The sequence below is a fragment of the Artemia franciscana genome, chromosome 21 (assembly GCF_032884065.1).
Source record: "Artemia franciscana chromosome 21, ASM3288406v1, whole genome shotgun sequence".
Lineage (NCBI taxonomy): Eukaryota > Metazoa > Arthropoda > Branchiopoda > Anostraca > Artemiidae > Artemia > Artemia franciscana.
Window position 1 is genome coordinate 22,443,474 of NC_088883.1, and position 15,318 is coordinate 22,458,791.

The window sequence follows — 15,318 nt, forward strand, 5'->3', positions numbered from 1 at the left end:
GAACCACAAAGTGGATAAGGTTGTGGAGGGGCAGCCCAATGTTGTTCAACGTACTTTTAAATGTTAATGTCATTGTTTAGTTTCATTTGAAGAAAAATTGCTTTTAAAACTTTATTTTATTCCTAGTAAAACTGGGTGTAATTATTCAGCAAATATATTTGACAAGTTTTTACAAAACGGAAAAATTTCTAATTTTGCCCTATCATGAATTTGAAAGCATGAAGAAAAATAAAATGATTCAAAATTATTTATAATTTTATGATTTAACTGATACAATAAATTCTATTTTCTATTTTAGACAATAAAGTTAAGACGTCATGAATATGTAAAATCAAAAGGCTGTTTTGTCGAAATTTCCTTACCATTTTCGTAAAGTCGGAAAAAACCTAGACGGTAATCCGTATGAAAAATGTTACACACTATAGACAGACCGAAACTAACATTTTCTTGATTAGACATAGATTCGAACCAGAGTCCGTGTTCGTCTCGAGAAAGGATGGGAACGGGAACGTTCTATTTTAAACACAGGAGAAATTCCTAGCTGAAATATTTGAGATGAATCAAGCACACGTTCTCATTTCATAGATGGGGCCAATAATATTTATTCAAATATTTTAGCAAATAAAAAAAACTTAAAAATTGTAAAATATATTTTACTTACGTATACTATGCCATGGGGAAAGCTTCTGAACTTAAACTTGACTTTTCATTGGTGCAACATTTTGGTACAGTTTTTTTTTTTTTATTTACTAGAACGTAAGCCGTGAAGTTATGTCAGGATATGTTTTTGTGAAGAGCCGTTACATATTTGGGGAGATTGTGACGAAAAGCCCATCGCCTCGCTTTCATTAATTCTGCCAACGAGTAAAAAAGAATTTTGAATCACAAAGCTGTTGCACAAAGCCCCAAGATTTTGCCCATTTTTCATGGATTTTGTCATAAATTTACTGAACTTACCAAAAAAAAATATGTCGTTTGGTGAAAACGACTGTCCCGTCGGTGAGATCCGTTTTCCCCAAGATGTTTGGCTATTTCAACTTGACCAGTCTGCCAGAACTAGGGGGCATAGTCGGAAACTATATCAGAAGAGAGCTACCACTAGACTACGCAGTAACTTCTTCACTTACAGAATAGTGAGTTTGTGGAATTCTCTCACCGAAAAAGCAGTCACTACCCCCAATACTGCTGCTTTTAAAAGAGCCGTTGATGGAGAATGGTCATCAAAGCCGTGGCGAACTGAGTGGGATGCCACTGAGACGTCCCACCATCATCATCACTAACCAGCGATTCTAAAGGATTTAATCCTTATTTCGCTGGACAATGCGATTTAAGGTAATTATTGCTGTAGAGATGGATGAAACCTATTAAAGAGCAAACCATGGCACCTATTTGGTTTGATGCCTCAGTCTCTGAAGTTGGTCTCTTACGAGCAAAAAATGAAATAGGTCCATAACTCCAAAAATTAGAATTAAATCAAAAAACGAAGTAGATTTTTGAGCCGAATTGTTTGAAACCATTATATAGGAAAATTATAGTCGCTTTGCAGTTTACATAATAACTTTAGCGATCCTAAACTGAGAACAATTTTTTTTCTCTCTACAGAAATAAATCACAAGGTTATAGAGATAAGCACTTTAGGAGTCGAGCCAAAAAAAGATTGGTTCCAGGAGGCAAATTAGAAACTTTTCTACTACACAACTATAGGAAAACGTAGTTTTTCCTAAAAACAAATGATTTTGTTTTTAAAATTACTTTTGTTAATTATGAAAAGTTTTTAAATAAGTTAATTTCCTTTCAAATGAGCCATTAAACAGTTCTCTATTTTCCAGTGCCGAGCTACCTAAGGCGAAAAACAAAACGGAAAAAAAAGATGCCGTCGATTTAGAATATCGTTGCGCAGCGACTTTTCTTGGTCAAACCAACATACTTTCCTTGTTATTCAAGCCAAGAGACAGTTGGTTTCCTATATAGTTGTGTTGGACAAGGCGGTTCTAATGGTTTACTATTTTATCAGACTCTAGTTTTGGGAGTTATGTTTCATGTTTTAGGAGTTGTGCTTTTGTTTTTTATTATGTCTTAGGAGTTATACTTTTGTTTTTTTGCTCTCCTATTAGATTGCAAGCTACCGCTGCAACCCGGATATTGAAACAGTTGGATGCCTAGTTTAGTGTCTGCTCTATTTACAAATCTGATAACTCTAGTAATATCTGAAAACTCACATATTTTCTTCTGTAGAATCCGAATTGTATCATTCAGCTTTTCTATCACCGAGTTCAATATAGCTTTTGAGGTTGTTGTTTCTCCTAATTCGTTGTTTAGACAACGCTTTGTAGGGGTATAATGAGACAACACGTTCTGCGGATGAAGGATGACAAATTGCCAAAGACTGTCCTTGTCGGCCAGCCGTCTAGGACCGAAAAAAAGAAGGTCGTCCCCAAATAGTGTGAGAGGAAATCATAAGGAAACATATAAGGAAAATGGAAATTTTTTGGAGGGTGTAAAGAGGTAGGCCTTAAATAGATTGGAACGGAGGAGTGTGGGTAGCTGTGTTGGCCTCAGGTGACTTGATGCTGCAGTGAGTTGTTAGCAGTAGTATTCAATGCGGCAACATTGGCAAAATGCGGTTCCAGATGGAAGAAAAAGGTTTTTATTTCGATGTCCATGGTATGCTGCTCGGCGTCACAATAACAAGAAATAACCTCTCAAAGCTATAACACAATTTAATCAAGCATAACTTCAGTAAAAAAAAAACTCTAGAAATTTGACTCAATGAACCACTACTTCCACTAGAAAACTAACCATTGAGTCAGACAAATTAGCTAAAAACTTCGACTAGACTTGAACAGGGGGCAAGACCATTAATTTGGCTGAACGAGGTCATACTGATTGGCCATGAACGAAGATCCATACCATTGCTTCTACTCTTCAATTTTTGAAAACCGTCCGATTAGAGGTAACAGTTCTTTGACGGATAGTCTTACCGTCTGAAAATAAGGAATAATTCTTCAGGACAAGAAAAAACATTATTTCCTGAAGTATTCTGTAGGTCATGATTATGTAACTGATATCTCTATATTATTAAATAATGGGATAAAATAAGAGGATTTAGAAAGATTTTGCACAATATATACAAGTATTTCTTACATTTAAAATTAAAAAATAAAAAATGTTTTTCAGTTATGTCTTGTTAATGATATTTTCATGACTTTGATTGGTATAAACCATTCAAAGCAATTTTATTTTTGACTTTAGATACCTACCGAAAGTTCACCAGTTTTGTCATTTATCACTTATAAGCTTTGCTGATGATTAACTTGATACATTATAAATCGGCTTTTTTGTAATTCTCAAAGTTTATACCTAAATTACTAATACAAAATGTTCAAGAGAATTCATATTTTCAGAAAAAATTCTAAATTCTGCCTTTATGGATATGGTAGCCTATATGAATCAACATCTTTTTCCAGGTTTCGATTTTATTTTATTGTTTTTTGTTTTTTTTTTCAATGAGCCATTGAGTTCATGCAAATGCTGAGAAGGCCTCCGTGCAAAAAAAATGGTAAAATATTCAATAATTCTCAGAAATGACTTATGAATAAAGTGTATGTACCACTCGATGCCTTTTTTTTATGCCATTTCCAAATTTAAAATCGTTTTTGGCGCAAATTCAATTTTAACCTAAGCCTGACTTAATCTAGCCCAACCTTACCCAAATATATAGTCCATATTATATATTTCCCATGCGTTTAGTGATTATTGATTTCGTTACTGTCAATTCAATTTATTGGTAAACCGGTTTTAACAAGACGAACACTAACAAGTATATAAGCCGTATCTAAAAAAAAACAAAAAAGGCATCATCTTTGAGGGCCCTTAAAGGGCTTAAATTTTAATTTGTGCCAAAAACAACATTTATTTTCGAAAAGAGGATAAAAAAGGCATCAAATGGTAATTTGATTTTATTCATAGGTCGTTTATGTGAATTGTTCAATATTTGCCAAGAAAACATGCAAACCAGACCTAGCATTACTACTCAACGGATTTTGACCTAAGCTACTACACACTTGTGCGTTTTTGTCAGAAATTTTACTAGTAAACAAATCAGATTTGCTATACTCGGGTATGTTTTTGATTAGCTACATTTTTGATGCGTTTTTTAGATATTCTATTCGAATAGGATCATCTAGTTATCTAGATTCTTTCTCTGCAAAACAAAGGGCAATAAAATTATGGACAAAATACTGGGCAACAAAAACAAAACACTGGGAAAATACTGGGCCTAAATAAGCAAAGAAATTTGTTTACAAACAAGAAATATGAAATATGTCGCTCTCTTCTGAGTTTACCCCAGGAGTTTATTATAGGCCCATTCACGACGAGATTTTACTGAAACCAAGACTTAGCTAGCGTTAATTTGAGTCAATCGGAATTTTTCAGCCCATCAGAAAACTCACAAAAAATCTGATTGGCTCAAATTAGCGCTAGCTAAATTTTGGTATTAGTAAAATTGCATCGTAAATTGGCCTTTTCTGATACTTGAAACTTTCAACGATATTTCGCTTGCTCAGCTTGCTCAGAAAATTCAGAACAGAACACGAATTTATTAGTCAAAATCTCAAAAAAGTGATTATGGAACACAATTTTGTTTTGGCTATGAAACTGTCTCAGAAAATCGGCTTGAGCCATAGCCTTAATTTTTAAGCTTATGTTTCTAATAGGTGATGCCTTGATTCTAAAACTGAAGAATTAAATTATATTGATACCTTGAATCAAAATTGAAATTACGTTTTTTGTCTTGTCTTGTTATCGCACAACAATATTTTAGTATTTAACTTTTTTTTCACGCAGAACTCTTTTTTAAATCTTTCTTCTATTTGGCATAACATTTACATTTCTACAATTGCAGGTATTCTAACCATACACCTTGGAACACAACTAACACTAAATAACGCTGTTTCGGGCTTTGTTTCTTAGTGAGTAGATTAAACCTTATACAGCTAATACAGCCCTTATATTTCAATAGCATTCAATTCGGCATAAACGGATTTTCCGAGTCCAACACTGATGCCAGTCTTACAACGTCACATCTAATCGAAGTAGACTTCCAATTTAGGTATTTTCGAAGACTATGCTGCCTTTCTATGACGTACAGATACAGTTCAAATAGGGATAAATCCCTTTATTAGAAAATGAAAAACAATGATAAAAATTTGGGATATTTCGATCACATACATAGCGACCGTCACATAGTAAATGAAAGGTCGTATAAGTGACCGAAATATCCAGAATTTTCACAGTCTAATAAAGGGATTTATTCCTGTTTGAACTGTTATTTGTACGACTTCCAATTTTTAGTTTCTTTTAACATTTACGCGCATTAAAGCGTAAATTGAACCATCAAATTACATGCCATTGAGAAACTTATCTCATTAGATCTTTAAATAACTAAATATTGACAACCAAACACATTTACAAACATACGAAGCTAACAAAAGCAAAGTAAACTGAAGCTTAGAGTCTAAGAATGGTGCAAGTTTTACTGCACCAAGCTAAGGCAAACATTTTCATTTATATTGTTGTGAAATAAAAACTCAATTTTACTTTTTATAATAGTTTGTATAATAAAAAAAAAAACAAGTTGCGCCGTACTAAGACATGAAACTGAAAAAGACACCTCATTTTCAGACTTACCACATCAAGCTAAATTTGAGCAATTACCACAAACGAAAAAAAACGATGATTATCTAGAATTATGTCCTTGCGTTTTTTCTATTATTCAAATTTACTTATTTGGTTTTCTCTATTTGGTGTTGTGTTTTTTAGTTCTTCGTCTTGGTACCCTTTCCGAAAACAGATGAAAAAAAGAACCCAATTAGAGATGACACATGAAAGCCTAAGTTGGGATTCGAAATAAGAGCTCTGAGACATGGATTCATTCTAAATATCAAATTTCATTAAGATCCGATGACCTATTCGTAAGATAAAAATACCCTAATTTTCACGTTTTCCAAGAATTCCGGTTTCCCCCTCCAACTCCCCCTAATGTCACAGGATCCGGTCAGAATTTAAAATTAGAACTTTAAACCACAAGATCCTTCTAAATATCAAATTTCATTAAGATCCGATGATCTATTCGTAAAATAAAAATAACCTAATTTTCAGGTTTTCCAAGAATTCCGGTTTCCCCCTCCAACTCCCCCCAATGTCACAGGATTTGGTCAGAATTTAAAATTAGAACTTTAAACCACAAGATCCTTCTAAATATCAAATTTCATTAAGATCTGGTCACCCTTTCGTAAGTTACAAATATCTCATTCTTCCAAATTACCCGTCACCCGCCCCCCAACTCCACCAAAGAGAACAGATCCGGTCAGGTAATGACAGTAACGTATCTTAGACAGGTTTTATTCTTCCCATCCAGTTTCATCCTGATCTCTCCGCTTTAAGTATTTTCTAAGATTTCCGGTACCCCCCCCCCCCCCAACTGCCCCCTAATGACGCTGAATCCGGTTGAGATTCAAACTAAGAGATCTGAGTTACGAGGTCCTTCTAAACATGAAGTTTCATGAAGATCCGATCACTCCTTCGTAAGCTAAAAATACGTCATTTTTTCTAATTTTTCAGAATTACCCCCCCCCCCCCAATAGAACGGATCCGTTCCAATTATGTCAATCACGGATCTAAGACTTCTTCTTATGTTTCCTACCAAGTTTCATCCCGATCCCTCCAATCTAAGCATTTTCCATGATTTTAGGCTCCCTCCCCCCAAACTCCCCCCAATGTCACCAGAACCGGTCGGGATTTAAAACGAGAGCTTTGAGACACAATATCCTTCTAAATATCAAATTTCATTAAGATCCGATCACCCATTCGTAAGTTAAAAACACCACATTTCTTAGAATTAACCCCCCCCCCAACTACCCCAAAGATATCGGATCCATTTCGGTTATGTCAATCATGTATCTAAAACTTGTGCTTATTTTTCCCACCAAGTTTCATCCCGATCCCTCCACTTTAAGTGTTTTCCAGGATTTTAGGTTTCCCCCTCCCAACTTCACCCCAATATCACCAGATCCAGTTGTGATTTAATATAACAGCTCTGAGACACGATATCTGTCCACACACCAAATTTCATTAAGATCTGATCAACCGTTCATAACTTAAAAATACTTCCTTTGTTCTATTTTTTCCGAATTAACCGGCCCTCCACTCCCCCCCCCCCAGATGGTCAATCCGGAAGAATGAATATTTCTAATTTAATCTGGTCTGGTCCCTGATACGCCTGCCAAATTTCATCGTCCTAGCTTACCAGAAAGTGCCTAAAGTAGCAAAACCGGGACCAACAGACCGACAGAATTTGCGATTGACTTAACAAGGAGAATCGCACCTCTTTCTCAGACTTACCAAATCCGGTTAAATCCGAATATCACGTTAATTAACAGAAAGGAATACTTATTTAAAATTATATACTAAAGCTTTTTTATATTATCTAAATTTATTAATTTAATTTCATCTACTTAATGTAGTGTTTCGTCTTGAAATCCTTCACTAAAAAGAGATGATAAGCGAAGCTCGCCCCAATTAGACATGATATATAAGGCCAAGTCTGTACTATACCTATGCATAACAGAAAACACACGCCATTTTCTGCCTTACTGAATCAATTTTAATTTAAACCATCATAAATAAGAAATAAAACGGAATCTTAATATGCCCTCGTGCATTTTCTATTGCTCAAATTTATGGAATTGTTTTCTATTTGGTGATGAACTTCTTAGTGTTTCGTCCTGACACCTTTATTTCTACTACTACTACTACTATCACTACTACAAGAGAAAAAAAACCCACCCCAATTAGAGATGACACAAAGAAACTAACAAACTAGCATAATTTTCGAACAGATGTTGACAAGCATTAGCTTGTCAACAACATAAGCTTGTCAACAGTTGACAAGCATCAATTCCTATTTCTCGGATTTAAAATTTGTTGTTTCTTATCAGTGACAAGTTTAGATAGACATATACAGTCATCGGCCAATGACCGAATATTTCACCCACAAAAATAGGCATAGTCAAGCAATTTTGACTCTTTTCCATATTTACCTAGCCTCAATTATGACCTATTGCTTTGCATTACGTGCCTACGCACTAAACTATAATATGCTGCAGAATTAATACTAAATGAGCTGTGAGTGGAAGCAGTAATATATCAATTTGGCATACAATTCACCTGAAGCCCTTTATAATTTATTATAATTTACTTTACTTTTATAATAAATATAATTTATAACTTATTATATATAATTTATTATACTTTATAATAAACTTATACTTACAATTTATCATACTTTATAATTATAATTATATTCCCTTTATAATTTTCATCATTTTATGTGTAAAATAATTAGCCTCTCCCCTGAAAAAAAAACTTCCACCTTCACAATAACTGAAAATTCATTAGAAAGATTTATCGCAACAGTGTCTGAAAGTGTCGTATTCCCAGGGCATAAAGGCACATCAATAGAAAATATACACAATAATCCCTATTTACATAGAAGTATAATATTAATAATAATTAAACAAATTTGTAAGAAGTTATCTTGGTTCATTATATACTAACTAAAACACAGATTTAAATATACAGGAGTAGTTACTCTTTGAGAAAGGCTATCAAACTGGAAAAATGAAGGTCTCAGGTTCAATCACTGGTTAGGCTTTGGCAACGTCTTGTTGGTATTTGTATTAGTTTTGTCTAATAAAAACCAGAAATTAATAATAAAAACACCTTCACAATAACTGAAAATTCATTAGAAAGATTTTGTAATCAGTACAACCCAATCACAAGAGAGCCCGAAAGTGTCGTACATAAAGGCACATCACTAGAAAATGGCGCCCATTCAAACCCAGGAATCTAAAATTCTTTTAGCAAATTTTTCTTTACCTTTGGAACAATCACAAAGGAGCGAAGACAATAGCTTGAAAGTAATTAATGAAAGGTAAAGTTTTAGTGATAAAAACCTAGCATAAAATAAGACCTTTACCTTTTTAACTCTTCCTTTAGCCTAGGCATTTTAAAGCCTTACCCTTTTCACCTTTTTAATTCTTTAACTCTTCTTTACCTTTTTAACACTTCCTTTAGCCTAGACATTTTAAAACCTTACTTTTTTAATCTTTTTAATTCTTTAACTCTTCTGTACCTTTCTAGCTCTCCATCACTAAAACCTTACCTTTCTTTAAGCACTTTCAAGTTATTTTCTTCGTTCCTTTGGGATTGTTCCGAATGATTCACCCCTTCCATGAAAACTAGGTAATAACCCCTACTCAAACACTTAATAGAAAGAAAAACTTACTAAGTGACTTGTTATTAAGAATACTCCCATTTGTAAAAACAGGATTGCCAGATGAAGACATTTTCAAATTTTTATGCTTTTTGCTGTGCCACCTAACGCATCCGTAAACACACAAAGTAGACAGCGCCATCTGCACAAGCAGCCAAAACACAATTCATCTAATCTGAGTCTGTGTGAAAATTTTCCAACCAAATTTCAAACAAATAATTGTTTCAACACACATTATGGCACTATAAATCCAACACTGTGTTCCATAACGTTTGCAGAGAGTATCAGTTACATAGGAATAATATTGACGCATAGATGGCGCTACAAACAAACCAATTAACCCAAGCCGTATTACGTTTAGTGGATGTCCGGGGGGTAGTTCAAATATATGCTTGAGGAAGAATGTGTTCAATTCTGATATCTGAAAAAAGAAGGTCAATTGGCAAATAGCCAAGAATCTCATGTATGTACACTTCGGGTCTAGCCATCGTACGTATGTCCAACTCTCAGGTGTGAATTGTAGAACAGCTCGCTTGATTTTTTCCTTTGCAGTTTGGATGCTCCTAAGAATAAAAATAAACGTGACAACAAATAAAAACCTAGCATAAAATAAAACATAATTAAAAGACTTCTTTCAAAATTTATTTTTCCATTTTAATTATTTCATATATATTTCTTATAATATATTTTTTTTCATTGAGAATGAGAATGAACTAACATCATTTTTATACAATCCTAATAATTTTTTTCTCACTCAACTGGGATAAGTTTGCTTCTCACTCAACTGGAGTATCTATCTTGACTTTTTCTACAATTAGCCATGACTTGATGCCCACTACTATTCCATTTTAATTTGAAACTCGATTTAATTCATGCCGACTCGTGACACGATACGAAATCACTTTATAAAATAACTGAGAACAATAAACAAAACATATCCAAATGGACTTAATTCAATCTTGACAGTGAAAGGAATTCACTTAAAACATCTTTATAAACAGCTGAGATGTCTCAGCCAATGTGCGAGTTGAACTTAGTTTGGGAATTCCGAGAATAATAAGTTTGACTTCAGAATACTAATAGTAAAGTTTAAGCAACAGAAACCAGAAGTAGTTTCAAATTTCATTTCAACTTGGTTTCATTGTAAGCATAAGGTAAAAAAAATTGAAATACAAAAATTTAACACGTGAACTTGTATATACGAAAAATTATTGTCAACCGTATTTGTGTTTTACAATTCCCTTAAAATTTCTGTAACTTCACAAGTTTTATTCTTTATAAATTCAATAGTATCACAGAAAGTTCTGTACTGAGATAGGACATATCAGAGACCACCTCACCAGATAAGGTCAAAAGTCTTGCTAGATTTGGTGAAAAGTTGGTAAATTTCTTTGTCAAACTCAGATACCCCTCAAAGACTTGTTTGACGAAAACATGATAAATAAATACCCGACAGACGAATATATAGAAATAAGTACGTCTACTTATTATGCAATTGATTGAGGATCACATTTTTGTGGTCTCAAAGCTTAACGGCCATCGTTTTCAAGTTTGTCAGTGACAAAATGGGCTATTGCTTTATGATGGTATTGTGACACAATGATGTGACATAATGATGCTAAAGTGGGCTATTATTTAATACAACTTTATTATTAGGAAGAAAATAGTAAGAAATAAAGTGAGGAATATGAATATCCAAATTCTGAAAAGTTCGTATAAGAAAGGACGCTTCTTCTAATTTACGGCTGAAACTTCTCTAAAGTCATATGCATCAATAATAACAGCTATAAAGTCAGTGAGTGTACAATCAGACGCGTGAATCCTGGCATATTTCTTGGCATAGTTTTTTGCCAAATTCCGTGTATCACTCCATTATTTTTTTGATGACATATAATTCATTTACGATGTATCTGTTTTGACAAAATTCTGCTTGATGGGCTGTCGATGAATCGGTTGTCCGGTGTAGTAGCCTTTTCGTAGGTTCGTTATCTCATTGATTTCCCAACCGTGATTCATAATAAAGAAAAAAAGTTGCCTGGCTGACTTTTGAAGCAATGGTAAGCCAATCATCTCTGCCAAGTTGTGCAGTGAGGTTTCTGCCAGTGAGGACAATTTTGCAGTTGTCCTCGCATGAAAATCCCATTTGGCGTCACGGCATCACCAAGTAACTTAACCCATTATTGAGAGTGTGTTAAACGTCCTCAGGATGGATCCACGTACCGATAGGTTCAGCGTGATCACTATCACCAGTATTCTCCTTTAGATATATTTATGTAAAATTTTTACATTTTTATTTTTATTTTACATTTTTATGGAAAAATAGAAATTAGACTACATTAGACATACAGATGGATATAGAGTTCGATTAAATGAAAGAACTCTTTCTTGTAGTCAGGGCCTTATTCAGGATTTTCTTTTCAGGGAGGGTTAATTTTTCAGGAGGGAAGGGAGAGTCAACAAAAAAACTTATGAAAACACATCAAAATTTGTTTATATGCATTATTGTTACGTTTTTACAAGTCGGACAAACATTTCAGAGCACGGCGGGTTTCAAAACCCCTACCCCACTCCCCTCTGGATACGGTATTGTTTGTAGTAAATAAGTTAGAGGTTCTAGTTACGGTAAGTCTACCCTGTCTTATTTGACGGCTAATGGATTGAGCTGAACCTTTCAGGAGCAGTTTTCATAGAGGTGGAGGGACTCAGATTTTGTGATAAGGGAGGGGTAAAACGGCCTTTAACTGATCCTTATGAAAGAGCATACACTAGTTTTTCTGTCCTTTTATGAAAGTCGTCCAACAGCCAATGTTCGAAAATAGAAAAAATGAAATACTATAGAAATTCAATAGATTAACACAAGATGGCGTTAAATCTCAAACTGAGATAGACCACTCAGTAGCTGAGCTCAGATCAGCGGGCTTTGACCTTAGTGAATAGAAATATAAATTTAAAATAACATAATTATTGGCAATTAGTGGGTTTTGAAATCCTAAAAATAAATCGACTCAGTCATAATGCAAAGATTTTGTAACGGCAGTTCACAATAAAGCAGCATAAATGAATAGTTGGGTTTAAATCCGTCGAAAGAAATTCGTAAAAGGAATGGTATTAAACCGTTCTTGACATTAACACCTTAAATATTATATTATATTATATTAATGAAATATTATATTATATTAAATATTATATTTGACGAAGGCAGAGAAATTGAGAAACTTTAGTAATTAACCTTCTTTAGATTCATATAGTGGCCAATACATGTACGCCTGGGGGTACTTTTTAACCCAAACCCTGACTAACTGTGCCAATTTTCCCCGAATGTTCAATTTAATTCGTATGCTTCGTATATACCCGTTATTGGATGCACGTTTGAGAAGAAATGCTCTAGCATTGCAAAATAGTAAAGAGACATAAGCCTTCAATTTTTTTCACGAGTGTTTGTAGTAATTTCTCTTTGTTTTAAATCTGACCTGAATATTCATTTAAAACTTTACTCGTTTTGAAATATATTTACTTATCTATATCAGTATTGATTATCTCTGTGCTTGATAGGATCATTTACCTTAATTTGTGTTGGTTTTGCCTTTCATCTTTTCTTTATTAGGAATTTCTGGTCGTTCGAGTTTGAATTATCCCAAGATTTTATTTCTACTTCCTTTTCGATTTTTTTTTTTTTTTTTTTTTTTTTTTAATTCACCATCGTCTTCTTAGAAAAAATTATAAATAGATAGTTCAAGTAGCCGACAAGAGCCCCTACAGTGGCGGCGCTTGATTTTTTGGGGCCATGTGCAATATAAATTTGTGCGGCCTCGTTTTTTCTTAGAAAGGAATACTTAGGACCAATCTCGAGGGGCAACCCACCCATATCTTAATCTTTTCTTATGAAAATTAAGAGCTGAGATAAACAAACACAAAAAAAAACTTTTAGAGATTTTAAACCGGTACGCAGTACTTTCTTACCGGTTCGCAGTACTTTCAGTACTTTCCAAGAACTTAGAAAATCCTTCTCCATATACGGCAGATTGGGTATGAACTCCCTAAAATACAGCTAGGACACTTCCTTTAACTTCCGATCAGATTCGGGGCAGATATAATCGGGGCAGATCCTGTTCAGGTAGATGTCATGGAAATATATCTTAGGCAAACCCCCCCCCCCCTTAAGATCAAAATAGGCAGGGATTCTAAAAAAAGAACTAAGATCCTTACTTTTACTTCCGACCAAGTTTACCTTGATGTCCCGATTAAGAGTATTTAGGATCCATCCTCTTTCCCTACTCATACAAGATGTTATTAGGTTCAGATCCCCAAAAGGCGGAAATAGGAAGCACAAAGGAGCATTGTTGCTCTTAAACCCAATGACCCTACAAATAGCTTTAAACGTCACCAAGTTACAGACTGTACAAACCTCACGGCAGATATAAGGAACTTAGTAGTCAAGAAGCATTGTTAATCTGATACATCTACAGACCTCCCATCAATAGAAAAAAGTAAAACAACAAAGGAGCATTGTTGCTCTTAAACCCAATGACGCTACAATTAGCTTTAAACGTAGTGGATTGAAGAAAAAGATAGGCATCTAGAGGGTATCTAGAACTGCCAATTTCCAATCAAATTAGCCACCTCTGATGTTTATACGACCATTCTTTACAATAAAACCTTACCTGCCCCGGGGCATAACTTAGAACACTTCCCCCAGGTTTGGCCAGGCTCGGGGGAGGGAGGAGGAGGGGTGTCGACCCCTAAGTTTTGTTTTTGATCTTTCAACTTTTTTGAAAAAAATGGGAATTTCAAAATTTTAATCAGATACGTTTGGGGAAAATAGGGCCTTGTGGCTAGTTGCCCTCCAATCAGTCTTGCCTCTTTTTTCTGGATGGACTCTATTTCGTCAGAACAAACCATAACCGACTGTACAAACCTCACGGCAGATATAAGGAACTTAGTAGTCAAGAAGCATTGTTAATCTGATACATCTACAGACCTCCCATCAATAGAAAAAAGTAAAACAACAAAGGAGCATTGTTGCTCTTAAACCCAATGACGCTACAATTAGCTTTAAACGTATTGGATTGTACAATGGAGACATTAACGATCCAAGAAAAAGAGAGAAAGCAAATAATCGAAAACTCATACCAGCTGGAGTTCCTAGTCCTTGAATTCCTCCTTTTGACTGTAGATCTGTCTTTGAGCTGGCCGTTGAAACATGAACTGATACTCCTTTGATTATATAATCTTTGCCACACAAAGATTTTGCTACTTCTGGGTCAGCAAAAGTCACGGAAGCAAATGCTTGTGGAATAAACACATCAGTCACTTCACCAAATTTTGAAAAATACTCTCTAAGTTCATCACGTGTAGGGTCTTTCGTAGATTTTGTCCCTTCTGAAATATATTCAACTGGATAAACAATGAATTCCAAAGACTAAATGGTGATAATATCCAAGTAGCTGGCTAGAAACTTTATTCAGGCAACTTAGCGAAATAGCCTATATCTGGCTAGGCAGTATATAAATTCTTTTAAAACATGAGTTGCCACCTGGGAAGATAGCTATCAATGCTTTCCCTAAGAGAATTAATTATCTGGCAAGTTGGATATTGTCATCTGATTGTGTTGAGAGTTTACTTTTTTCCCTAGTTGAATATATATCAGAAGGTCTAAGGCAAAGCATTACCTACCTAGTTGGGTATATGTCAGAAGGACTAACATAAAGCATTATCTGCCTATTTGGATGTTCATGAAACATATAAGAGAAATAATTATCTAGCTAGTTGGTTATTATCACCAAATGGCTCAGAGACATTACTTGTCTGCCTATTGGGATAATAAAAGACAGGTTAGGACAAAGTATTATCCTCCTAGGTAGATGTTCACACAACACATAATATATATATATATATATATATATATATATATATATATATATATATATATATATATATATATATACTAGCTGTTGGGGTGGCGCTTCGCGCCACCCCAACAT

At 34.4% G+C, this 15,318-nt stretch overlaps 2 protein-coding genes across 2 annotated transcripts in view; both read right to left on the bottom strand.

The window, feature by feature from the left end:
- The window catches only part of LOC136040707 (centrosomal protein of 290 kDa-like), a 229,687-nt gene extending 229,173 nt beyond the window's left edge, over positions 1-514 (bottom strand). Inside the window, exon 1 of the mRNA XM_065725009.1 lies at positions 363-514. The gene's annotated coding sequence lies outside the window, so the exon portion shown is untranslated. The remainder of the gene's footprint in view (positions 1-362) is intronic.
- Positions 515-2,702: 2,188 nt separating this feature from the next.
- Positions 2,703-15,318, bottom strand: part of LOC136040635 (TAR DNA-binding protein 43-like) — a 28,145-nt gene continuing 15,529 nt past the window's right edge. The window contains exons 2-4 of the mRNA XM_065724917.1: positions 14,468-14,716; positions 9,350-9,900; positions 2,703-2,984 (exon numbers count right to left, since the gene is read on the bottom strand). Of these exons, the coding sequence (XP_065580989.1) occupies positions 9,818-9,900; positions 14,468-14,716 (332 nt within the window). The 3' untranslated portion in view covers positions 2,703-2,984; positions 9,350-9,817. The remainder of the gene's footprint in view (positions 2,985-9,349; positions 9,901-14,467; positions 14,717-15,318) is intronic.